At 65.4% G+C, this 25808-nt stretch overlaps 1 protein-coding gene across 1 annotated transcript in view; it reads left to right on the top strand.

Annotated features, from left to right (window-relative positions):
- The first annotated feature begins 14288 nt into the window (after nucleotides 1-14288).
- DENND2D (DENN domain containing 2D) overlaps nucleotides 14289-25808 on the top strand; it is a 29676-nt gene continuing 18156 nt past the window's right edge. Inside the window, exons 1-4 of the mRNA XM_054176235.1 lie at nucleotides 14289-14359; nucleotides 21517-21701; nucleotides 23278-23390; nucleotides 24519-24588. Of these exons, the coding sequence (XP_054032210.1) occupies nucleotides 14305-14359; nucleotides 21517-21701; nucleotides 23278-23390; nucleotides 24519-24588 (423 nt within the window). The 5' untranslated portion in view covers nucleotides 14289-14304. The remainder of the gene's footprint in view (nucleotides 14360-21516; nucleotides 21702-23277; nucleotides 23391-24518; nucleotides 24589-25808) is intronic.

The raw sequence follows: 25808 nt of genomic DNA, 5'->3' as shown, positions 1-25808 counted from the left end.
GCAGCCCTGCCCTCCCTGCAGCAGCCCTGCCCTCCCTGCAGCAGCCCTGCCCTCCCTGCAGCAGCTCTGCCCTCCCTGCAGCAGCCCTGCCCTCCCTGCAGGAGCTCTGCCCTCCCTGCAGCAGCCCTGCCCTCCCTGCAGCAGCCCTGCCCTCCCTGCAGGAGCCCTGCTCTCCCTGCAGCAGCTCTGCCCTACCTGCAGCAGCTCTGCCCTCCCTGCAGCAGCCCTGCCCTCCCTGCAGCAGCTCTGCTCTCCCTGCAGCAGCTCTGCCCTCCCTGCAGCAGCTCTGCTCTCCCTGCAGCAGCCCTGCCCTCCCTGCAGCAGCTCTGCCCTCCCTGCAGCAGCTCTGCTCTCCCTGCAGCAGCTCTGCCCTCCCTGCAGGAGCTCTGCCCTCCCTGCAGCAGCCCTGCCCTCCCTGCAGCAGCTCTGCTCTCCCTGCAGCAGCCCTGCCCTCCCTGCAGCAGCCCTGCCCTCCCTGCAGCAGCCCTGCCCTCCCTGCAGCAGCTCTGCCCTCCCTGCAGCAGCCCTGCCCTCCCTGCAGGAGCTCTGCCCTCCCTACAGCAGCCCTGCCCTCCCTGCAGCAGCCCTGCCCTCCCTGCAGGAGCCCTGCTCTCCCTGCAGCAGCTCTGCCCTCCCTGCAGCAGCTCTGCCCTCCCTGCAGCAGCCCTGCCCTCCCTGCAGCAGCTCTGCTCTCCCTGCAGCAGCTCTGCCCTCCCTGCAGCAGCTCTGCTCTCCCTGCAGCAGCCCTGCCCTCCCTGCAGCAGCTCTGCCCTCCCTGCAGCAGCTCTGCTCTCCCTGCAGCAGCTCTGCCCTCCCTGCAGGAGCTCTGCCCTCCCTGCAGCAGCCCTGCCCTCCCTGCAGCAGCTCTGCTCTCCCTGCAGCAGCCCTGCCCTCCCTGCAGCAGCCCTGCCCTCCCTGCAGCAGCTCTGCTCTCCCTGCAGGAGCTCTGCCCTCCCTGCAGCAGCTCTGCTCTCCCTGCAGCAGCTCTGCCCTCCCTGCAGCCCCACAGCCCAGCCCCCACTGCCTGGGCAGGGCAGGACCCTCGGTGCTCTCCTCTCCCGCTGCTCCTGAGCGTGGCAGGGCGCAGGGGAGGCTGCTGCCCCTTCTGCAGCTCCACACAGGCAGCAGGAGGGGCAGGGAGGAGGGGAGGGGGAGGGAGCAGCCAAGGAGTCAACCTGATCCCTGCAGCCCTGCTGTAAACTTAGCCTGGCCTTTGGGGCAGTGCTGCCCGGGGGCCACAGGCAATAAATCCTCACCTGGGTGCCAGCAGTGTTGGGAGATTAGCAAAGCCCTGCAGAGCTCCTGGGGGCAAAGCTGGAAGTGTCCCTGGGGGGTAGGGGTGGGGAGGGGGGTTCATGCCACCCTGGGCACCCCAAGGAGCCCCCTGGCCACTGCACCAGGCTGCAAATGCTTCACACAGGCACAGAAGGGTTTGGGTTGGAAGGGAACTGCAACCCCAGCCAGCTCCAGCCCCCTGCCATGCCCAGGGACACCTCCCCCCAGCACAGCTTGCTCAGGGCCTCATCCAGCCTGGGCCTGAGCACCTCCAGGCAGGGCACAGCCACAGCCTCCCTGGGCAGCCTGTGCCAGAGTCTCCCCAGCCTCACTCTCCACAATCTCTTCCTCCTCTCCACTCTCAGTCTCCCCTCTCCCAGCTCAAAGCCATTGTTCCTCCTCCTGTCCCTCCCAGCCCTTGGCCCAAGTCCCTCCCCAGCTCTCCTGGAGCCCTTCAGGCCCTGCAGGGCTGCTCTGAGCTCTCCCTGGAGCCTTCTCTCCTCTCCAGGAGCTCACCCAGTCCCTGGCAGAGCTGCAGGCTCTGCATGCTGCAGGAGATGGAGCCCTGAAACCTGCTCTGAAGGCCAAGGTGGCCCAGGGCTGGCGCCTGCAGCCAGGAGCAGGGACTGGCTCAGGGCAGAGGGGCTGCAGGGGAGGCCAGGAGGCACCTGGGGGCTCTGCAGCTCAACCCTGCCCAGCTTGGATGCCCAGCCAGGAGCTGCAACCTCTGCCCAGCACCATCCAGTGCTGCCCTCAGCCCTCTGCCCAGCACCATCCACCCAGTGCTGCCCTCAGCCCTCTGCCCAGCACCATCCATCCAGTGCTGCCCTCAGCCCTCTGCCCAGCACCATCCTGTGCTGCCCTCAGCCCTCTGCCCAGCACCATCCAGTGCTGCCCTCAGCCCTCTGCCCAGCACCATCCAGTGCTGCCCACAGCCCTCTGCCCAGCACCACCCAGTGCTGCCCTCAGCCCTCTGCCCAGCACCATCCACCCAGTGCTGCCCTCTGCCCAGCACCATCCAGTGCTGCCCTCAGCCCTCTGCCCAGCACCATCCACCCAGTGCTGCCCTCAGCCCTCTGCCCAGCACCATCCACCCAGTGCTGCCCTCAGCCCTCTGCCCAGCACCATCCACCCAGTGCTGCCCTCAGCCCTCTGCCCAGCACCACCCAGTGCTGCCCTTAGCCCTCTGCCCAGCACCATCCACCCAGTGCTGCCCTCAGCCCTCTGCCCAGCCCCATCCTGTGCTGCCCTCAGCCCTCTGCCCAGCACCATCCAGTGCTGCCCTCAGCCCTCTGCCCAGCACCATCCACCCAGTGCTGCCCTCAGCCCTCTGCCCAGCACCATCCTGTGCTGCCCTCAGCCCTCTGCCCAGCACCATCCAGTGCTGCCCTCAGCCCTCTGCCCAGCACCACCCAGTGCTGCCCTCAGCCCTCTGCCCAGCACCATCCACCCAGTGCTGCCCTCAGCCCTCTGCCCAGCACCATCCACCCAGTGCTGCCCTCAGCCCTCTGCCCAGCACCATCCTGTGCTGCCCTCAGCCCTCTGCCCAGCACCATCCAGTGCTGCCCTCAGCCCTCTGCCCAGCACCACCCAGTGCTGCCCTCAGCCCTCTGCCCAGCACCATCCACCCAGTGCTGCCCTCAGCCCTCTGCCCAGCACCACCCAGTGCTGCCCTCAGCCCTCTGCCCAGCACCATCCAGTGCTGCCCACAGCCCTCTGCCCAGCACCATCCACCCAGTGCTGCCCTCAGCCCTCTGCCCAGCACCATCCTGTGCTGCCCTCAGCCCTCTGCCCAGCACCATCCACCCAGTGCTGCCCTCAGCCCTCTGCCCAGCACCATCCAGTGCTGCCCTCAGCCCTCTGCCCAGCACCATCCAGTGCTGCCCTCAGCCCTATGCCCAGCACCATCCACCCAGTGCTGCCCTCAGCCCTCTGCTCAGCACCATCCAGTGCTGCCCTCAGCCCTCTGCCCAGCACCATCCACCCAGTGCTGCCCTCAGCCCTCTGCCCAGCACCATCCACCCAGTGCTGCCCTCAGCCCTCTGCCCAGCACCATCCAGTGCTGCCCTCAGCCCTCTGCCCAGCACCATCCAGTGCTGCCCTCAGCCCTCTGCCCAGCACCATCCACCCAGTGCTGCCCTCAGCCCTCTGCCCAGCACCACCCAGTGCTGCCCTCAGCCCAGCACCACCCAGTGCTGCCCTCAGCCCTCTGCCCAGCACCACCCAGTGCTGCCCTCTGCCCAGCACCACCCAGTGCTGCCCTCAGCCCTCTGCCCAGCACCATCCAGTGCTGCCCTCAGCCCTCTGCCCAGCACCATCCAGTGCTGCCCACAGCCCTCTGCCCAGCACCATCCACCCAGTGCTGCCCTCTGCCCAGCACCATCCAGTGCTGCCCACAGCCCTCTGCCCAGCCCCATCCACCCAGTGCTGCCCTCTGCCCAGCACCACCCAGTGCTGCCCTCAGCCCTCTGCCCAGCACCATCCAGCACCATCCATTGAGGAGTGGCTGAGAGCAGCCCTGAGGAGAAGGCCTTGGGGCTGTCAGGTGGTGCCAAAGTCCCCAGGAGCCAGCAGTGGTCCCTGGCAGCCCAGAGCCAGCTGAGAGCTGAGCTGCAGGCAGGGCAGGGAGAGAGCAGCACAGGGAGGGGATTCTGCCCCTCTGCTCTGCTCTGCTCAGCCCCCACCTGCAGCACTGCCTCCAGCTCTGGGGGTCCCCAGCACAAGGAGGACCTGGAGCTGCTGGAGAGGCTCCAGAGGAGGCCACAGAGATGAGCAGAGGCTGCAGAACCTCTGCTGGGGCAGGCTGGGAGAGCTGGGGCTGTGCAGCCTGGAGAAGGCTCCAGGGAGAGCTCAGAGCAGCCTTGCAGGAGCTGAAGGGCTCCAGGAGAGCTGGGGAGGGACTTGGGCCAAGGGCTGGGAGGGACAGGAGGAGGAACAATGGCTTTGAGCTGGGAGAGGGGAGACTGAGAGTGGAGAGGAGGAAGAGATTGTGGAGAGTGAGGCTGGGGAGAGCCTGGCACAGGCTGCCCAGGAAGGCTGTGGCTGTGCCCTGCCTGGAGGTGCTCAGGCCCAGGCTGGATGAGGCCCTGAGCAAGCTGTGCTGGGGGGAGGTGTCCCTGGGCATGGCAGGGGGCTGGAGCTGGCTGAGCTTTGCTCTCCCTCCCATCCCAACCCATTCCAGAGCTGTGATGTTGGTGTCCCTTGAGGGCTGATTTCCCTTCCCCTTGCCCTGGCTGGGACTGGTTCGATCCTGGCCACGGACCAGCATCTCCCAGGTGGTGCTCAGCCCTCCTGTCCCAGCAGGTCCCCCTGGAGAGGGGGCAGAGGCAGGTGGGGGCTGTCCCATGGACCCCAGCTTCGGGGGGTGACCCCCAGGCAGCCAGCAGGGGAGGGCTGAGGCAGCAGGAGCAGGAAGCCTGCAAGCAGAAGGGGCCAGAGCTCAGCAGGTCCTCAGCCCCAGCACAAAGCTGCCTGGAGCCACAGAAGCCTCCTCTCAGGAGGAAGCTCTCCCGGAGAGGTTTCTTTGCTCTAATGCTGCCATCCAGTGGGAGAACCTCCCTGCCATGCAACAGGCTGGAGAAGAGGATCCCGGGGTCCCCAGCCCCAGGGAGGGCATCCCCCCTCCCCCCCGGCTTCAGGCTGCCCTTGGGGACCTCACTGCCAGGGATGCTGAGGCCAAAGCTCAGCCTCCAACTCCAATCCCTGAGCCCTGAGGGGTAAAACAAAGACCTCTCCCACACCCCCCCCACTGGCAGCAGCCTCCCAGGACACAGCAAGCAGCCAGGGGATGGGGAAGGGCTGAAGATGCCTCAGGATGAGGCAAGGAGCAGTGAGGAGGAGCAGGCTGAGGAGCTGTGGGGTGAGAAGGGGCCCAGCAGTGAGGACAACCCAGGCCAGGGGCAGGGCAGCCCCCGGGGGATGCTCTCAGGGACCTCCCAGCTGCAGGGAGCTGAACTCCAGCGAGAGAGGAGGCTGCAGGGAGGGGAAAGCAAGTCCAGAGCTCCCCAGGATGGGGGCAGGGAAGCAAAGCAACTTCAGCAGTGGCCACAGAGCAGCAGGGTGGCAAGAGCTGGCTGATGGTGGCCACTGCTGGGTGGCAAGAGCTGGCTGGTGGTGGCCACAGCAGGGTGGCAAGGGCTGGCTGATGGTGGCCACAGCTGGGTGGCAAGAGCTGGCTGATGGTGGCCACAGCAGGGTGGCAAGAGCTGGCTGGTGGTGGCCACAGCTGGATGGCAAGAGCTGGCTGATGGTGGCCACAGCAGGGTGGCAAGAGCTGGCTGATGGTGGCCAGCAGCTGGATGGCAAGAGCTGGCTGATGGTGGCCACAGCAGGGTGGCAAGAGCTGGCTGATGGTGGCCACAGCTGGATGGCAAGAGCTGGCTCATGGTAGCCACAGCAGGGTGGCAAGGGCTGGCTGATGGTGGCCACAGCTGGGTGGCAAGAGCTGGCTGATGGTGGCCAGCAGCAGGGTGGCAAGAGCTGGCTGGTGGTGGCCACAGCTGGGTGGCAAGAGCTGGCTGATGGTGGCCACAGCTGGGTGGCAAGAGCTGGCTGGTGGTGGCCACAGCAGGGTGGCAAGAGCTGGCTGATGGTGGCCACAGCTGGATGGCAAGAGCTGGCTGATGGTGGCCACAGCAGGGTGGCAAGAGCTGGCTGATGGTGGCCAGCAGCTGGATGGCAAGAGCTGGCTGATGGTGGCCACAGCAGGGTGGCAAGAGCTGGCTGATGGTGGCCACAGCTGGATGGCAAGAGCTGGCTCATGGTAGCCACAGCAGGGTGGCAAGGGCTGGCTGATGGTGGCCACAGCTGGGTGGCAAGAGCTGGCTGATGGTGGCCACAGCTGGGTGGCAAGAGCTGGCTGATGGTGGCCACAGCTGGGTGGCAAGAGCTGGCTGATGGTGGCCACAGCAGGGTGGCAAGAGCTGGCTGATGGTGGCCACAGCAGGGTGGCAAGAGCTAGCTGATGGTGGCCAGCAGCTGGATGGCAAGAGCTGGCTGATGGTGGCCACAGCAGGGTGGCAAGAGCTGGCTGATGGTGGCCACAGCAGGGTGGCAAGAGCTAGCTGATGGTGGCCAGCAGCTGGATGGCAAGAGCTGGCTGATGGTGGCCACAGCAGGGTGGCAAGGGCTGGCTGATGGTGGCCACAGCTGGATGGCAAGAGCTGGCTGATGGTGGCCACAGCTGGATGGCAAGAGCTGGCTCATGGTAGCCACAGCAGGGTGGCAAGGGCTGGCTGATGGTGGCCACAGCTGGATGGCAAGAGCTGGCTGATGGTGGCCACAGCTGGGTGGCAAGAGCTGGCTGATGGTGGCCACAGCTGGGTGGCAAGAGCTGGCTGGTGGTGGCCACAGCAGGGTGGCAAGAGCTGGCTGATGGTGGCCACAGCTGGATGGCAAGAGCTGGCTGATGGTGGCCACAGCAGGGTGGCAAGAGCTGGCTGATGGTGGCCACAGCAGGGTGGCAAGAGCTGGCTGATGGTGGCCAGCAGCTGGATGGCAAGAGCTGGCTGATGGTGGCCACAGCAGGGTGGCAAGAGCTGGCTGATGGTGGCCACAGCTGGATGGCAAGAGCTGGCTCATGGTAGCCACAGCAGGGTGGCAAGGGCTGGCTGATGGTGGCCACAGCTGGGTGGCAAGAGCTGGCTGATGGTGGCCAGCAGCAGGGTGGCAAGAGCTGGCTGGTGGTGGCCACAGCAGGGTGGCAAGAGCTGGCTCATGGTAGCCACAGCAGGGTGGCAAGAGCTGGCTGATGGTGGCCAGCAGCAGGGTGGCAAGAGCTGGCTGATGGTGGCCACAGCTGGGTGGCAAGGGCTGGCTGATGGTGGCCACAGCAGGGTGGCAAGAGCTGGCTGATGGTGGCCACAGCAGGGTGGCAAGAGCTGGCTGATGGTGGCCACAGCAGGGTGGCAAGAGCTGGCTGATGGTGGCCACAGCTGGGTGGCAAGGGCTGGCTGATGGTGGCCACAGCAGGGTGGCAAGAGCTGGCTGATGGTGGCCAGCAGCTGGATGGCAAGAGCTGGCTGATGGTGGCCACAGCAGGGTGGCAAGAGCTGGCTGGTGGTGGCCACAGCAGGGTGGCAAGAGCTGGCTGATGGTGGCCAGCAGCTGGATGGCAAGAGCTGGCTGATGGTGGCCACAGCAGGGTGGCAAGGGCTGGCTGATGGTGGCCACAGCTGGGTGGCAAGAGCTGGCTGATGGTGGCCACAGCAGGGTGGCAAGAGCTGGCTGATGGTGGCCACAGCTGGATGGCAAGAGCTGGCTGATGGTGGCCAGCAGCAGGGTGGCAAGAGCTGGCTGGTGGTGGCCACAGCAGGGTGGCAAGAGCTGGCTGATGGTGGCCAGCAGCAGGGTGGCAAGAGCTGGCTGGTGGTGGCCACAGCTGGGTGGCAAGAGCTGGCTGATGGTGGCCAGCAGCAGGGTGGCAAGAGCTGGCTGGTGGTGGCCACAGCAGGGTGGCAAGAGCTGGCTGATGGTGGCCAGCAGCTGGATGGCAAGAGCTGGCTGATGGTGGCCACAGCAGGGTGGCAAGGGCTGGCTGATGGTGGCCACAGCTGGGTGGCAAGAGCTGGCTGATGGTGGCCACAGCAGGGTGGCAAGAGCTGGCTGATGGTGGCCACAGCTGGATGGCAAGAGCTGGCTGATGGTGGCCACAGCTGGATGGCAAGGGCTGGCTGATGGTGGCCACAGCAGGGTGGCAAGGGCTGGCTGATGGTGGCCAGCAGCAGGGTGGCAAGAGCTGGCTGATGGTGGCCACAGCAGGGTGGCAAGAGCTGGCTGATGGTGGCCACAGCTGGGTGGCAAGGGCTGGCTGATGGTGGCCACAGCAGGGTGGCAAGAGCTGGCTGATGGTGGCCACAGCAGGGTGGCAAGAGCTGGCTGATGGTGGCCACAGCTGGGTGGCAAGGGCTGGCTGATGGTGGCCACAGCAGGGTGGCAAGAGCTGGCTGATGGTGGCCAGCAGCTGGATGGCAAGAGCTGGCTGATGGTGGCCACAGCAGGGTGGCAAGAGCTGGCTGATGGTGGCCACAGCAGGGTGGCAAGAGCTGGCTGATGGTGGCCACAGCAGGGTGGCAAGAGCTGGCTGGTGGTGGCCACAGCAGGGTGGCAAGAGCTGGCTGATGGTGGCCAGCAGCTGGATGGCAAGAGCTGGCTGATGGTGGCCACAGCAGGGTGGCAAGAGCTGGCTGATGGTGGCCACAGCAGGGTGGCAAGAGCTGGCTGATGGTGGCCACAGCTGGGTGGCAAGAGCTGGCTGATGGTGGCCACAGCTGGGTGGCAAGGGCTGGCTGATGGTGGCCACAGCAGGGTGGCAAGAGCTGGCTGGTGGTGGCCACAGCTGGGTGGCAAGAGCTGGCTGGTGGTGGCCACAGCAGGGTGGCAAGAGCTGGCTGGTGGTGGCCACAGCAGGGTGGCAAGAGCTGGCTGATGGTGGCCAGCAGCTGGATGGCAAGAGCTGGCTGGTGGTGGCCACAGCAGGGTGGCAAGAGCTGGCTGATGGTGGCCACAGCAGGGTGGCAAGGGCTGGCTGATGGTGGCCACAGCTGGGTGGCAAGAGCTGGCTGGTGGTGGCCACAGCAGGGTGGCAAGAGCTGGCTGGTGGTGGCCAGCAGCTGGATGGCAAGAGCTGGCTGATGGTGGCCACAGCAGGGTGGCAAGAGCTGGCTGATGGTGGCCAGCAGCTGGATGGCAAGGGCTGGCTGATGGTGGCCACAGCTGGGTGGCAAGAGCTGGCTGATGGTGGCCACAGCAGGGTGGCAAGAGCTGGCTGATGGTGGCCACAGCAGGGTGGCAAGAGCTGGCTGATGGTGGCCACAGCAGGGTGGCAAGGGCTGGCTGATGGTGGCCACAGCTGGGTGGCAAGAGCTGGCTGGTGGTGGCCACAGCAGGGTGGCAAGAGCTGGCTGGTGGTGGCCAGCAGCTGGATGGCAAGAGCTGGCTGATGGTGGCCACAGCTGGGTGGCAAGAGCTGGCTGATGGTGGCCAGCAGCTGGATGGCAAGGGCTGGCTGATGGTGGCCACAGCTGGGTGGCAAGAGCTGGCTGATGGTGGCCACAGCAGGGTGGCAAGAGCTGGCTGATGGTGGCCACAGCAGGGTGGCAAGAGCTGGCTGGTGGTGGCCAGCAGCTGGATGGCAAGAGCTGGCTGATGGTGGCCACAGCTGGGTGGCAAGAGCTGGCTGATGGTGGCCACAGCTGGGTGGCAAGAGCTGGCTGATGGTGGCCACAGCTGGGTGGCAAGAGCTGGCTGGTGGTGGCCACAGCTGGGTGGCAAGAGCTGGCTGATGGTGGCCACAGCTGGGTGGCAAGAGCTGGCTGATGGTGGCCACAGCTGGGTGGCAAGGGCTGGCTGATGGTGGCCACAGCTGGGTGGCAAGAGCTGGCTGATGGTGGCCACAGCTGGGTGGCAAGGGCTGGCTGATGGTGGCCACAGCAGGGTGGCAAGGGCTGGCTGATGGTGGCCAGCAGCTGGATGGCAAGAGCTGGCTGATGGTGGCCAGCAGCCTGCAGCAGCTCTGTGCCTGTTTGTTGTCCCTGTGGGGGTTTGGCTCCCACGGAAAGCAGCCTCCCGTGGGAGTGCTCCAAGGCTCAGCCTTGAGCAGTGCAGCTCAGGGAGCACAAAGGGGCAGTGTGCCTGGCCTGCAGCTGGGCTGCAGCAGGGCTCTCCCTGGGATGCATCAGAGGTGTCCCTGGGTTGAAGCAGGGCTGTCCCTGGAATGCATCAGATGTGTCCCTGGGTTGCAGCAGGCTTGCAGCAGGCTTGCAGCAGGGCTGGCCCTGGGATCCATCAGAGGTGGCCCTGGGGTGCAGCAGGCTTGCAGCAGGGCTGGCCCTGGGATCCATCAGAGGTGTCCCTGGGTTGAAGCAGGGCTGTCCCTGGGTTGCAGCAGGGCTGTCCTTGAGTTGCAGCAGGGCTGTCCCTGGGTTGCAGCAGGGCTGTCCCTGGGTTGCAGCAGATCTGTCCCGGGTTGCAGCAGGGCTGTCCCTGAGTTGCAGCAGATCTGTCCCGGGTTGCAGCAGGGCTGTCCCCGAGTTGCAGCAGGGCTGTCCCTGGGTTGCAGCAGGGCTGTCCCTGGGTTGCAGCAGGGCTGTCCCCGAGTTGCAGCAGGGCTGTCCCTGGGTTGCAGCAGGGCTGTCCCTGAGTTGCAGCAGGGCTGTCCCTGGGTTGAAGCAGGGCTGTCCCTGGGTTGAAGCAGGGCTGTCCCTGGGTTGCAGCAGGGCTGTCCTTGAGTTGCAGCAGGGCTGTCCCTGGGTTGCAGCAGGGCTGTCCCTGGGTTGCAGCAGGGCTGTCCCTGGGTTGCAGCAGGGCTGTCCTTGAGTTGCAGCAGGGCTGTCCCTGGGTTGCAGCAGGGCTGTCCCTGGGTTGCAGCAGGGCTGTCCTTGAGTTGCAGCAGGGCTGTCCCTGGGTTGCAGCAGATCTGTCCCCGGTTGCAGCAGGGCTGTCCCTGGGTTGCAGCAGGGATGTCCCTGGGTTGCATCAGGGCTGTCCCCGAGTTGCAGCAGGGCTGTCCCTGGGTTGCAGCAGATCTGTCCCCGGTTGCAGCAGGGATGTCCCTGAGTTGCAGCAGGGCTGTCCCTGGGTTGCAGCAGGGCTGTCCCTGAGTTGCAGCAGGGCTGTCCCCGAGTTGCAGCAGATCTGTCCCCGGTTGCAGCAGGGCTGTCCCCGGTTGCAGCAGGGCTGTCCCTGGGTTGCAGCAGGGCTGTCCCTGGGTTGCAGCAGGGCTGTCCCTGGGTTGCAGCAGGGCTGTCCCTGAGTTGCAGCAGGGCTGTCCCCGAGTTGCAGCAGATCTGTCCCCGGTTGCAGCAGGGCTGTCCCCGGTTGCAGCAGGGCTGTCCCTGGGTTGCAGCAGGGCTGTCCCTGGGTTGCAGCAGGGCTGTGCCTGGGTTGCAGCAGGGCTGTCCCTGGGTTGCAGCAGGGCTGTCCTTGAGTTGCAGCAGGGCTGTCCCTGGGTTGCAGCAGATCTGTCCCCGGTTGCAGCAGGGCTGTCCCTGGGTTGCAGCAGGGATGTCCCTGGGTTGCATCAGGGCTGTCCCCGAGTTGCAGCAGGGCTGTCCCTGGGTTGCAGCAGATCTGTCCCCGGTTGCAGCAGGGATGTCCCTGAGTTGCAGCAGGGCTGTCCCTGGGTTGCAGCAGGGCTGTCCCTGAGTTGCAGCAGGGCTGTCCCCGAGTTGCAGCAGATCTGTCCCCGGTTGCAGCAGGGCTGTCCCCGGTTGCAGCAGGGCTGTCCCTGGGTTGCAGCAGGGCTGTCCCTGGGTTGCAGCAGGGCTGTCCCTGAGTTGCAGCAGGGCTGTCCCCGGTTGCAGCAGGGCTGTCCCTGGGTTGCAGCAGGGCTGTCCCTGGGTTGCAGCAGGGCTGTCCCCGGTTGCAGCAGGGCTGTCCCTGGGTTGCAGCAGGGCTGTCCCTGGGTTGCAGCAGGGCTGTCCCTGAGTTGCAGCAGGGCTGTGCCTGGGTTGCAGCAGGGCTGTCCCTGGGTTGCAGCAGGGCTGTCCCTGAGTTGCAGCAGGGCTGTGCCTGGGTTGCAGCAGGGCTGTCCCCGAGTTGCAGCAGGGCTGTCCCCGAGTTGCAGCAGGGCTGTCCCCAAGTTGCAGCAGGGCTGTCCTTGGGTTGCAGCAGGGCTGTCCCTGGGTTGCAGCAGGGCTGTCCCCGGGTTGCAGCAGGGTTGCAGCAGATCTGTCCCTGGGTTGCAGCAGATCTGTCCCTGGTTGCAGCAGATCTGTCCCCGGTTGCAGCAGGGCTGTCCCTGGGTTGCAGCAGGGCTGTCCCCGGTTGCAGCAGATCTGTCCCCGGTTGCAGCAGGGCTGTCCCCGGTTGCAGCAGGGCTGTCCCCGGTTGCAGCAGGGCCGTCCCTGGACCTGCCAGCGCAGCCCGGGCGTGCTCGGGGGGGGATCGCAGGCTGGGGCCGCAGGCAGCGCTTGGGGATTTCTGCGGGCTGCAGGCAGCAGCTCTGTCCCGAGGCGGCTCCGGCTGCCGGGAAATCAGGGAATTTCCTCCGCAGTCCGGGGGGAAAGCCCCGAACCTTTCCCTTTCCTTTGGCGCCGGGAGGAACTCTGCCCCGGGAGCGAGCCCTGGGCGCAGGCAATCAGCCTGGCCGCCCCTCCGGGAAGCACCGAGGCTCTGCCACCCACTCGGCACGGCCGGGAAACGTCCTCGGAGCAGCGAGTCGCTGAGCGCCCGAGGAGGAAGCAGCTTCCCAGCTGGATCAGAGGCACATTCCTTGCGGGGGACGTGTTTGGAAGGCACCCACCCCCCCTGCGAGCAGGCAGAGGCCGCTGCTGCCTGCAGCCCCAAGCTCCAGCCACAGCTCCAGGCTTCAGCACCAAGCTCCAGCACCAAGCTCCAGCCCCAGCCCCAAGCTCCAGCACCAAGCTCCAGCCCCAGCACCAAGCTCCAGCCCCAAGCTCCAGCCCCAGTTCCAAGCTCCAGCTCCAGCACCAAGCTCCAGCCCCAGTCCCAAGCTCCAGCACCAAGCTCCAGCCCCAGCACCAAGCTCCAGCACCAAGCTCCAGCCACAGCACCAAGCTCCAGCCCCAGCACCAAGCTCCAGCACCAAGCTCCAGCACCAAGCTCCAGCCCCAGCCCCAAGCTCCAGCCCCAAGCTCCAGCCCCAGCACCAAGCTCCAGCACCAAGCTCCAGCCACAGCACCAAGCTCCAGCACCAAGCTCCAGCACCAAGCTCCAGCCCCAGCACCAAGCTCCAGCCCCAAGCTCCAGCCCCAGCCCCAAGCTCCAGCCCCAAGCTCCAGCCCCAGCACCAAGCTCCAGCACCAAGCTCCAGCCTCAGCACCAAGCTCCAGCACCAAGATCCAGCCCCAGCACCAAGCTCCAGCCTCAGCACCAAGCTCCAGCACCAAGCTCCAGCCCCAGCACCAAGCTCCAGTCCCAAGCCCCAGCCCCAAGCTCCAGCCCCAGTCCCAAGCTCCAGTCCCAAGCCCCAGCCCCAAGCTCCAGCCTCAAGCCCCAGCCCCAAGCCCCAGCCCCAAGCTCCAGCCCCAAGCTCCAGCCCATGCTCGGGGAAGGGCAGGGGATAGGAGGATTTGCAGCACAGGGAAGGAGGAGATTGGACGCAGGAGGAGATTTGGGGCAGGAAATCTGCTCCATGGCTGCAGAGAGTCACAGATTGCATCGGCTCGGAAGGGACCCTCGGGGCTGATCCTCACTGCGCTCAGCAGGGACAGCTCCAGCAGGCTGCTCAGGGGCTGATCTTGACCGTCCCCAGGGCTGGAGACATTCTCCACCCCTGGCAATGGGCACTGGCAGCCCAGAAGGCCAATGGCAGCTGTGCTGCCATTGGCCTTCTGGGCTGCCAGTGCCCATTGCTGCCTCCTGTCCAGCCTCTCCCCCACCCTCTGGAGGTTTGGGGCACAGCCTTTTGTCTCCTGGGGTGCAGGGCAGAGCCACCTCTTGTCCCTGGGGGGTCCCAGCTCCCAGTGCCAGGTGCCCGTGTGCCCAGCTCCTCTCTGCCCAAGGGATGCCCCTGTGCCCATTCCCCCCCCTGCCCGGGCTGTGCCTGGCTCCCCACCGGGATGCCTGGCCTGGAGCACCGGGATGCAGCCTCCGTGCTCCCGGGAGCCTCCTCTCCAGCTCCCTCCCGCGCCCGGGAGGCTTCCCCATGCCCGGTTCCTCCTGGCACCACCTTCCCCACGGCTGCCCCCGGCTCCTCCATTCCCCGGTGCCCTCCGTGCCCGGGGTTCCCGGGATCCCCGCCCGCGGTGCCCCCCTGCTCTCCTGCAACCAGGTGTTCCCAGCTCCCCCTTTCCCGATGCTCCCGGGACCCCCGGGCCCGGTTCTGCCGGCTGCCAGCGCGCAGCGCTCCCGGCACCTCCGTGCCCAGGTGCCGCCGTGCCCTGGTTGGTGCCAGGTACGACCCGGCCTCCCCCTGCTCCTCCTCTCTTCTCTTCTCCTCTCCGCCCCGTCCCGTCCCTCCTCCCCCGGGAAAACGAAAGCTCGTCGGGCGGAAGCCGAGCGCTCCCCGCCGGGCCGCGCCGCGCCGGGACCGCACCGGGGCAGCACCGGGACCGCACCGGGGCCACCATGGCCTCCATCGGCAACTTCTTCCGACGGAGCCTGCGGCGCAGCGGCCGTAAAGGTGAGGGTCTGGAGGGCACCCGGCGGGGCGCAGCCCCGTGCCAGGTCCGGGAGGTGCCGGTGTCGGTACCGGTGCCGGTGTCGGTGCCGGTACCGGTGTCGATGCTGATAACGGTGCCGGTGCCGGTGCCAGCTCCGCGGCTGCGGGACCCGACGGCTGCCGGCGGCGCAGGGACTTTCCCAGGCAGCGCGGAGCGGCCACGCCGGTAGGACCGCGGGACGGACACCGGCACCGGCACCGGCTCGGTCCCCCCAGCCCTGCCCCTCCGTGCTCTCCCAGCGGAGCCAAGCCCCCGGGGCTTAGCCACATCTCCCGGGGCTTTCTCCATCCTCGGAGGGGGCTCCGGTAGTGCCACTCCGTTTCCAGGGAGCTCCCCCGGGGTTCCAGACCATTCCGGGAGCTGCTCCACGTTCCCTGGGAGCCCATCCCGGATGGATCTACCTCATCCCCTGGACGGGGGGGAGGTTAACCTCATCCCAGGGGCAGCCCCGTGAGCCCCCTACTACATCCCCAAGAGCTTGGCCAGCTCTTTGCCCAGCCAGGCTGGCACTGGGGGCATGCGGGGGGGCACAGTGCCCACGGCGCTGTGGAGCCTTTGGAAAACGCAGGATTTGGTCCTTTGGGATCTGTGAAGCAGGAGGGGAGGCTGGGGGCTGCTGGCCTGCCACGTGGAAGCCACAGCAGAGCAGGTTGGGGCAAAGCTGTGGATGTGGGGGGCTCACTGCAAGCTCCCCCCCCGGGTCATAAACCCATAAGCCCAGAGCATGTTAGGGGTTGGAAAGGACCTCTGGGGGTCACAGAGCCCAACCCCCACGACAGAACAGAGTCACCTCGAGAAGGTCACACAGGAACACCGCCAGGTGGGGTTGGAATGGCTCCAGAGGTGGAGGCTCCACAGCCTCTCTGGGCAGCCTCGAGTTACAGAAGTTCCTCCTCCTGCTCAGATGAACTTCTGCTGTGCCAGGCTGTGCCCAGTGCCCTGTCCCTGGGCAAAGCCTGGCCTCATCCTCCTCACATCCATCCTTGGAGTACTGATCAGCACTGCTCAGATCCCCGCTCAGGGGGGGGATCTCCTCCAGGCTGAACAGCCCCAACCCTCTCAGCCTTGTCCCCAGGGGAGCTGTGCCCAGCCCCCGCAGCACCGAGCTGCCCTTGGCCGAGCTGCTCTCCAGCACTTCTTCAAGCGGGGAGCCCAGAGCCGGAGCCAGTTCTCCAGCAGCAGCTGCAGTGGGTCAGAGCGGAGGGGGAGGAGAGCCCGGTGGCGATCGGAGGCTTGCCCTGGCTGGGAGAGACCTTCGGGAGCCCCCGGTGCCAGCCTTGGCCGGGCACGGCGGGGCGCGGGGCTGGTGCCCCCGGCTCCGGGCGGAGCGGCGACTTCGCAGGCTCGGCAGGGGAGGTTCAGCCGAGCAAAAGCCATTTCCCCGCCGCGGGGCAGAGGGAGCAGAAGCTCCCAGGCTGCCTCCGAGCCGCGGGGATGGCAGCGGCGCTCCTGGCACGCCGCGGGCGGGGAGCTTGCCAGGACAGGTTGTGCCGCTCGGCAGCCCGGCCCTGCCGCGGCCGATAAGCAGCCCCCTGCTGGGGGGCCTGGGGGGGAGCCGGGGCTGCAGCTCAGTGTCCTTTATCTCGCAGCGCCGGCGGCCCCGGAGCTGTTTCTGTGGGGGCAGCCTGGGAGCCTCGGCCCTGGGAGAGGTGAAAATCCACGGCACGGGCAGCGGCTTCCCCCCGGGAGCCACAGGAGCCCCTCTGGCTGCCCACCTTGGTGCCCTCCTCGTGGAGTCACAGAGCTGTTCAGGCTGGCAAAGCCCTCTGAGAGCATCCAACCCAACCCCAACCCAACCCTCCCATGGCCACCAAGCCCTGGCCCCAGCTGCCATGGCCACAGCTTGCTGCAACCCCTCCAGCCATGGGGACTCCACCACCTCCCTGGGCAGCCTCTGCCAGGCCCTGAGCACTCCTCCAGCAAAGACATTTTGCCTCCTCTCCAACCTCAGCCTCCCCTGGCACAATTCCAGGCCAGTTCCTTGTTCTATCACCTGATACCAGGGAGCAGAGCCCAACCCCCCCCTGGCTGCAGCCTCCTCTCAGGGAGCTGCAGAGAGCAATGAGGTCTCCCTCAGCCTCCTCTGCTCCAGGCTCAACCCCCCCAGCTCCCTCAGCTGCTCCTCCCCAGCCTGTTCTCCAGACCCTTCCCCAGCTCTGTTGCCCTTCTCAGGCCCTGCTGCAGCCTCTCAGTGTCTTTCTCACATGCTCCAGCTGCTGGGGGGCTACAGGCTGGCCCCAAACCTTCAGTGTCTGTGCTAGGGGAGAGCCTTTGGGCTAAAGCTCTCCTGCCAGTGGCTTCTGTCCCCTGGACACAGGAGGGACTGGGGGTCTGCCAGGTTTAGGAGTGCTGGGACCTCTGGTGCCACATTAGACCTGTGCAGCACTGCCCATGGCTCCGTGCCTGGAGCTCATCTTCCAGCCTAGGCATGGGGCATGGTGCTCCTGGAGGGACTTAGGCTCTGCCAGCCAGACCTGAAGCAGTGCCAGGCGCTCTCAGCAGCTCTCATTGTGCTGGGTCATGCCCTGGGCAGGTTCTCTCCGTGCTGAGTCATGCTCTGGGCAGGTCTCAGTGTGCTGAGTCATGCTTTGGGCAGCTGTGTGGCTCCATCCCCCAGTGGCAGCCCCCCAGGCCAGCAGGAGCAGTCTGCCTGGAGGGGCTGGTCCTGCTCTGCCCCCCCTGGAGCAGATGCAAACCCAGCCCTTGCTCCAGGGCATGCCCTGAGTTCCCTGGCCTGCAGGACAGGCTGGGAGAGGCACCTGGGCTTTCATCTCAGCCTGGAGATCTGTGATGGGAAAGCAACCAACACCCAGTGAGGATGGGGGACACCAGCAGCCCTCCCCACAGCACAGCCACATTCCCTCCCCAGCAACAACCTCCTGCCCCATGGGAGAGCTGGCAGTGAAGGCACTGCTGGAGCATCCTAAGGAGGAGCAGGAGCAGCAGAGTTCATCTGGTTGACCTTGGTCCCCTGGCCTAGAGCACCTTGCTGAGTGATTCCCCAAGCCAGAGGGGTCTGCAGCTGGATCTCATCCTCAGGATGCTCCTGGGATCCCCCCCCTGCTGCAAAGGGACCTCCTCAGGACGAGTTTCACCTTGCCCAGAGGAAGGAGTTTGCATGAGGAGGTGGAGCAGCCTCAGGGTGCTTCCCACCTCCCCCCACTCCAGCTGGGAAAGGCATTTCTGGGCCCTGGGAAAGGACTTCCCACGGTGGCACTGAGAGTGTCACAGCTCAGAGGAGCTTTCTGCTCCTGCTGGCTCCTGCTGGCCTTGGAGCAAAGGCTGGGAAGGTGTTTCCAGCCTACAAGAGGTGGCTGTGGGACAGGAGGGATGCCTGGGGGGGGGGGATGCCCACCAGCAGTGCTGGCAGAGGAGGATGTCACACATGGGGTGAGAAGCAGCCAGCCACGGCCATGCCTTGCCCTGCCCAGCTGCAGCACAGCCAAGAGAGCTCAGGGCCAGGCTCCAGGATGTGGACACACTGCAGGTTCCTTCTCCCAGCCACAAGTTTGTTTTCCTGCCTGCCATTGCCAGGAGCAGCTCAGAGCAGTTCCAGCTCTCACCACCAGCAGAGCCAAGCCAAGGCCAAGCCTGGAAGAGTTTTGGTGCCAAGACCTGGGGGCTAAAGGGGTCACAGGCAGCTGCTGGGGGAGGGAAGAGCTGGGCCATGGCCTGGCTGCAGCCTCCTGCCAGCATTGAACTTCTCTTCCTCCCAGCCCTCTGATCCTGCTGCTCCACCATGACCATCCCAGGGCCCCTGGCTTGGGATCTTCTCACTCTGCTGAGGCCTCACTCTTGTGAGGCTGCACCTCAAATCCTGGGGTCACTTTGGGGTCCCTCACCCCAGGAAGGACATTGAGAGGCTGGAGCAGGGCCAGGGAAGGGCAACAGAGCTGGGGAAGGGTCTGGGGAAGGGGCTGGGGAGGAGCAGCTGAGGGAGCTGGGGGGGTTGAGCCTGGAGCAGAGGAGGCTGAGGGAGACCTCATTGCTCTCTGCAGCTCCCTGAGAGGAGGCTGCAGCCAGGGGGGGGTTGGGCTCTGCTCCCCAGGCTCAGGGCACAGAAGGAGAGGAACTGGCCTGGAATTGTGCCAGGGGAGGCTGAGGTTGGAGAGGAGGCAAAATGTCTTTGCTGGAGGAGTGCTCAGGGCCTGGCAGAGGCTGCCCAGGGAGGTGGTGGAGTCCCCATGGCTGGAGGGGTTGCAGCAAGCTGTGGCCATGGCAGCTGGGGCCAGGGTTTGGTGGCCATGGGGGGCTTGGGTTGCTGGTTGGGTTGGATGAGCTCAGAAGGCTTTGCCAACCCAAAGCCACTCTCTGATTCTGCTCTTTTGGGTTGTGAGGCTGGCACTCCCCAACCAGCCAAACCAGAAATGGGACTCAGCTCAGTCTCAGGAACTGGTTTGTTCTGGGAGCTGTGGTTCAGGGAAAACCCTTGAGCAGCTCATTTGCAATCAGCAGTTCCCAGGAAGAAGAAGGACATCTGCCAGGGAGAGGTTGGGCTTCATCCTGCTGGAGCCTTTGGAGGTGCTCAAACACGACCTGTGCTGCCTGGCTCCCTAAGGGGAGGCTCCAGAGGCATTTCCCACCCTTTGTGCAGACTCTTTTCTGCAGAGCCTGCCTGCATGGCAGCTTTGCTGTGGGCATCCTGCTGAGCTCCCTGGGATGAGGCAAAGCAGGGCTGGAAGTGCCTGTGGGCACTTTGGTCTTCCCCAAAACACTCCCAGAGTACCAGGTTGGAAAGGACCCCAGGCACAGCCAGCAGGGCCAGGGAGGGGATTCTGCCCCTCTGCTCCTCTCTGCTGAGCCCACAGCTGCAGCTCTGGGGCCAGCTCTGGAGCCTCTGTGCCAGGAAGGCTCTGGAGGGGCTGGAAGGTGTCCAGAGCAGGGCCAGGAGGAGCAGCAGAGGGCTGGAGCTGCTCTGCCCTGCAGACAGCCTGAGAGAGTTGGGGTTGTGCAGGCTGGAGAGGAGAAGGCTCCCAGGAGACCTCCTTGTGGCCTTCCAGGAGCTGCAGGGGGCTGCAGGAAAGCTGGGGAGGGACTTTGGAGGGGGTCAGGGAGGGACAGGACTGGGGGGGATGGAGCAGAACTAGAAGTGGGGAGCTGGAGATTGGCTGTGAGGAAGAAGTTGTTGGCCAGGAGGGTGGTGAGAGCCTGGCACAGGCTGCCCAGGGAGGTGGTGGAAGCCTCCTGCCTGGAGGTGTTTGCAGCCAGGCTGGAGGTGGCTGTGAGCAACCTGCTGTGGTGTGAGGTGTCCCTGCCCATGGCAGGGGCTTGGGGCTGGCTGAGCCCTGAGCTCCCTTCCAGCCCTGACAGTTCTCTGATTCTGTGCTCATCAGGTCCAACCTTCCCAGCTGATGCAGTGGAAAGGATCTGGCCCAGCAGCCTCTTTCTCTCCCTTTCCCTGTCCCCAGCTGCTCACTGTTGGGGACCAAACCTCTCTGTGCACCAGGTCCCAGTTCCCTCCAAGCACTTTGGTTGGTTCACAGAGTCACAGCATGGTAGGAGCTGGAAAGGACCTCTGGAGATCATGAGTCCAACCCCCTGCCAGGACAGGGTCACCTAGGGCAGGTCACACAGAACACATCCAGGGGGGGCTTGAAAGCCTCCAGAGGAGGAGACTCCACAGCCTCTCTGGGCAGCCTGCTCCAGGGCTCTGCCACCCTTCAGTTAAAGAACTTCCTCCTCATGTTCAGATCAAACAGTGGTAGGGGCTGGAAGGGACCTCCAGAGATCATCCAGCCCAAGCCCCCTGCCAGAGCAGGAGCAGCCAGGGCAGGGCACACAGAGCACATCCAGGTGGGGCTGGAAAGTCTCCACCCCAGCAGACTCCACAACCTCTCTGGGCAGCCTGCTCCAGGCTCCAGCAGCCTCACCCCAAACAACTTTCTCCTCCTGCTCAGCTCCAACCTCCTGCCTGCCACTCTGTGCCCCTTGCCCCTTGGCCTGGCCCTGGGCAGCACTCAGCAGAGCCTGGCCCCAGCCTCTTGCCCCCCACAGCTCCTTTAGCTCTTGCTGAGCATTGCTCAGCTGCCCTCTGGGGCTGCTCTGCTGCAGGCTCTCAGCCCCAGGGCTCTCAGCTCCTGCCAGAGCTGCTCCAGGCCCCTCAGCAGCTTCCCAGCCTCCCCTGGGCTCTCTGCAGCACTTCTCTGTCCCTCCTGAGCTGGGGAGCCCAGAGCTGGCCCCAGGGCTGCAGCTGTGGCCTGGCTGGGGCAGAGCAGAGGGGCAGCAGAGCCTCCCCTGCCCTGCTGGCCACACTCTTCTCCATGCCCCCCAGGACCCCCTGCAGCTCCTTGTCTCTCCTTACGTTGAGATGGAACCTCCTGGGTCCCAACTTGTGTCGATTGCCCTTAGCTCTGCACCTCCTCTCCTGCTCTCTGCAGAGCAGCCAAACAGAGAGGGACCTGGGGGTGCTGACTGACAGCTGCCTGAACAGGAGCCAGCAGTGTGCCCAGGGGGCCAAGAAGGCCAAGGGCAGCCTGGCCTGCAGCAGGCAGAGTGTGGCCAGCAGCAGCAGGGAGCTCATCCTGCCCTGTGCTCAGCACTGCTGAGGCCACAGCTGGAGTCCTGTGGCCAGCTCTGGGCTCCTCAGGTCAGGAAAGAGGTTGAGCTGCTGGAAGGTGTCCAGAGAAGGGCAACAAAGCTGGGGAGGGGTCTGGGGCACAGCCCTGGGAGGAGAGGCTGAGGGAGCTGGGGTTGCTTAGCCTGCAGGAGAGGAGGCTCAGGGGAGACCTTCTTGCTCTCTGCAACTGCCTGCAGGGAGGTTGGAGCCAGGTGGGGGTTGGGCTCTTCTCCCAGGCACCCAGCACCAGAACAAGAGGACACAGTCTCAAGCTGTGCCAGGGGAGGTTCAGGCTGGAGGGGAGGAGAAAGTTCTTCCCAGAGAGAGTTGTTAGCCCCTGGGATGTGCTGCCCAGGGAGGTGGTGGAGTCCCCATCCCTGGAGGTGTTCCAGAGGGGCTTGGATGGAGCCAGGGTTTGGTTGTCAGGAGGTGCTGGGGGCACAGCTTGGACTTGCTGATCCCTGAGGTCTCTTCCAACCTTGGTGACTCTGTGACACCTCCTGGCCTTTCCTTTCACTCTGCTCCACCCTGGGGGGGTTTGGGGGTTGTCTTTGTCTGCAGGAGGGCCAGAGGAGAGCTGTGGAGCAGAGAAGCAGCCCTGCAGGGCGCCCCAGGGCAAGGCAGGGGAGCGCAGCTCCCTCCTCGCTGCTGCTGGGCAGTTCTTCTTCGAGTACCTGGTGGTGGTGTCCCTGAAGAAGACCCCAGATGGCCTTTATGAACCCAAGATAAGCTACCAGTTCCCAAAGGTACTCAGCCCTGTGGCTTCAGGAGGGTCAGGGCTCTCAGTGTAGAGGCAAAGGGGATGCTGCTCCTCCTCTGGGGGAGCTGAGCAGCAAATGCCATGGAGCCACTGAGCCAGAGCCCAGGACTCTGCCTGCCCAGGCCTGGGCTGCCTGGGACCTCCCAGGATGTTAGGGGTTGGAAGTGACCTCCTTGAGCCCAAGCCCTGCCAGAGCAGGAGCAGAGAGTCCAGCACAGGGCACCCAGGAACAGATCCAGGCAGGGCTGGAAAGGCTCCAGGGGAGACTCCACAACCCCTCTGGGAGCCTCCCCTGCTGAGGTGGAGCCTCCTGTGCTGCAGTTGGTACCCACTGCCCCTCCTTGCACTCTGAGCCCCTGCCCAGGAGGGCTCACAAAGCCCAGGAGGAAGCTCCTGGCCTGTTCCTTGGTCTCTTGTTCCAAAGGTGGAGACCATGGCAGTGAACTCACAGCCTGGGGAGGGGGCACAGGAGCCCTCCTGTTTGCAGAGGGTCCCCTGCAGGCCTCTGCCCCATGATCCATGGAGTCAAAGAGTCACTGCCTGGGGGGTTGGGAGGTGCTTGTGCAGGGAGGGGAGGGGATAATCTGGTAGGGGGGGGGGGACAATCTGGTAGGGGGGGGACAAACTGCTGGGGGGGACAATCTGCTGGGGGGGACAATCTGCTGGGGGGGGGACAATCTGCTTGGGTCTCAGGCAGGACAGAGCCACCCCAGCCCACCCCATTCCACTCCACCCCACCCATTCCCATCCCATCCCAACTCATCCTACCCCAACTCATCCTACCCCATCCCAACTCATCCCACCCCATCCCATCTCTCCCCACCCCATCCCATCCCATCCCACCCCAACCCATCTCTCCCCAGCTCATCCCACACCATTCCATCCCATCCCATCCCATCCCATCCCACCCCACCCCATCCCATCTCTCCCCACCCCATCCCACCCAATCCCATCCCATCCCATTCCATTCCACCCCATCCCATCTCTCCCCACCCCATCCCACCCAATCCCATCCCATCCCATTCCATTCCATCCAATCCCATCTCTCCCCACCCCACCCCATCCCATCCCATCTCTCTCCATCCCACCCCATCCCATCCCATCCCATCCCATCCCATCCCATCCCATCCCATCTCTCCCCAGCCCATCCCACCCCAGCCCATCTCTGCCCACCCCATCACAGTCCCTCTCCCCATCCCATCCCATCCCATTCTATCCCATCCCATCCCTCTCCATCCCACCCCATCCCACCCCACCCCACTACACCCCACCCCATCCCACCCCATCCCATCCCATCTCACCCCACCCCACCCCATCCCATCCCATCTCTCCCCATCCCATCCCATCCCACTCAATCCCATCCCATCCCATTCCATTCCATTGGATCCCATTTCTCCCCACCCCATCCCATCCCATCCCGTCTCTCCCCATCCCATCCCATCCCATCCCAACCCCATCCTGTCCCATTCCCACCCCACCCCACCCCACCCCACCCCACCCCACCCCCCCCATCCCCTCCCCCCGGGCAGTGCAGCTCCCTGATGCTGCGGCCGTGGCTGCAGCGCGAGCACCTGCTGCGGGGGCAGCGCGAGGAGGAGGAGCGACTGCTGCAGGCCATTCCCCTCTTCTGCTTCCCTGATGGCAGCTCCTCTGCCCCAGCCTGCGACTTCAGAAGGTACCTGCCCTGCCCCAGGCTCCCAGCTCTGCTCTGCCTGCCTCCCATCACCCCCCTGGGGGCTGGAAGACCCTTCCCCCCCCCCCCCCCCCCCCAGAGAGCCACAGAAGGGTTGGCTTGGAAGGGAGCTCAGAGCTCAGCCAGCTCCAGCCCCCTGCCATGCCCAGGGACACCTCCCCCCCAGCACAGCTTGCTCAGGGCCTCATCCAGCCTGGCTCTGAGCACCTCCAGGCTTGGAGCCACCACAGCCTCCCTGTGCCAGGCTCTCCCCAGCCTCACTCTCCACAATCTCTTCCTCCTCTCCACTCTCAGTCTCCCCTCTCCCAGCTCAAAGCCATTGTTCCTCCTCCTGTCCCTCCCAGCCCTCGGCCCAAGTCCCTCCCCAGCTCTCCTGGAGCCCTTCAGCTCCTGCCAGGCTGCTCCTGGAGCCCTCTCCAGGCTGCACAGCCCCAACCCTCCCAGCCTGGCCCCACAGGGGAGGTTCTGCAGCCTCTGCTCCTCTCTGTGGCCTCCTCTGGAGCCTCTCCAGCAGCTCCAGGTCCTGCTTGTGCTGGAGGCAGAGCTGCAGGTGGGGGCTGAGCAGAGCAGGGCAGAGGGGCAGAATCCTCTCTCTCCAGCTCTGGCAATGGGCACTGGCAGCCCAGAAGGCCAAGGGCAGCTGTGCTGCCCTTGGCCTTCTGGGCTGCCAGTGCCCATTGCTGGCTCCTGCTCAGCACCCCCAGGTCCTTCTCTCAGCATCCTTTGATTCAAACAACACAACCCAGGCCAGGAGCTCTCCCTGGAGCCTTCTCACAGCCCCAACCCTCCCAGCCTGGCCCCACAGGGGAGGTTCTGCAGCCCTCTGCTCCTCTCTGTGGCCTCCTCTGGAGCCTCTCCAGCAGCTCCAGGCCCTCCTTGTGCTGGAGGCAGTGCTGCAGGTGGGGGCTGAGCAGAGCAGAGCAGAGCAGAGGGGCAGAATCCCCCTGCCTGCAGCCCAGCTCGGGGCTGCCTTTGTGCTGCCAGTGCCTGGTGCCAGCTGCTGCCCAGCTGCTCATCCCCCCAGCCCCCCCCACCAAGTGCAGTGCTGCAGGGCTGCTGCCAGTGCCCTCCTGCCCCAGCCTGGCTCCCTGCCTGTGTCTCCCCCTGCAGTGAAACCTTCTCCTTCGTGCTGACCAACGCCGATGGCAGCAGGAAGATTGGCTACTGCCGGCGGCTGCTGGTGAGCCCCCCACCCCCCAGCCTGCCTCCCACCACCCCCCCCCGGCCTGCCCCCCACCCCCCCCGGCCTGCCACCCACCCCCCCGGGGCCCTGGGGGCCGTGCCAGCCTCTCCTGCCGCTGGGGCAGGCATGGTGCCTCCTGCCCTGGCCAGAGCACAGCGCTGGGGCTCTGCCTTGGCAAGCTCCTTGCCTTGGCAAGCAGGGCAGGAGGCAAGGGGGGGAGGGGGGAGGTGGAGCTCTTTAAGGGAGGGTGGAGCCAGGGGGGGGGCGTTGGGGTCTTCTCCCAGGCACCCAGCAGCAGAACAAGAGGACACAGTCTCAAGCTGTGCCAGGGGAGGGTTGGGCTGGGGGTGAGGAGAAAGTTCTGCCCGGCCAGAGAGATTGGCCCTGGGGATGTGCTGCCCAGGGAGGTGGTGGAGTCCCCAGCCCTGGAGGTGGTTAGGAAGAGCCTGGATGAGGCCCTTGGTGCCATGGTTGAGTTGATCAGATGGTGCTGGGGGAGAGGTTGGACTTGGTGACCTCAAAGGGCTTTTCCAACCTGGTTAATTCTGATCTATCCCATCCCATCCCTTTCCATCCCATCCCATCCCATCCCATCCCATCCCTTTCCATCCCATCCCTTTCCATCCCATCCCCTCCCATCCCATCCCATCCCTTTCCATCCCCTCCCATCCCATCCCATCCCTTTCCATCCCTTTCCATCCCATCCCCTCCCATCCCCTCCCATCCCATCCCCTCCATCCCATCCCATCCCATCCCATCCCATCCCATCCCATCCCATCCCCTCCCATCCCATCCCATCCCATCCCATCCCATCCCATCCCATCCCATCCCCTCCCATCCCCTCCCATCCCATCCCATCCCATCCCCTCCCATCCCCTCCCATCCCATCCCATCCCATCCCATCCCATCCCATCCCATCCCTTTCCATCCCATCCCTTTCCATCCCCTCCCATCCCATCCCATCCCATCCCTTTCCATCCCATCCCTTTCCATCCCCTCCCATCCCATCCCATCCCATCCCATCCCTTTCCATCCCATCCCATCCCATCCCATCCCATCCCATCCCATCCCATCCCATCCCATCCCATCCCATCCCTTTCCATCCCCTCCCATCCCATCCCATCCCATCCCTTTCCATCCCCTCCCATCCCATCCCATCCCATCCCATCCCATCCCATCCCATCCCATCCCATCCCTTTCCATCCCTTTCCATCCCA

The sequence above is a fragment of the Dryobates pubescens genome, chromosome 35, assembly GCF_014839835.1.
Source record: "Dryobates pubescens isolate bDryPub1 chromosome 35, bDryPub1.pri, whole genome shotgun sequence".
NCBI classification, from domain to species: domain Eukaryota; kingdom Metazoa; phylum Chordata; class Aves; order Piciformes; family Picidae; genus Dryobates; species Dryobates pubescens.
The sequence above is the reverse complement of the archived record's forward strand: the minus strand, read 5'-3'. Positions and strand labels throughout refer to the sequence as shown.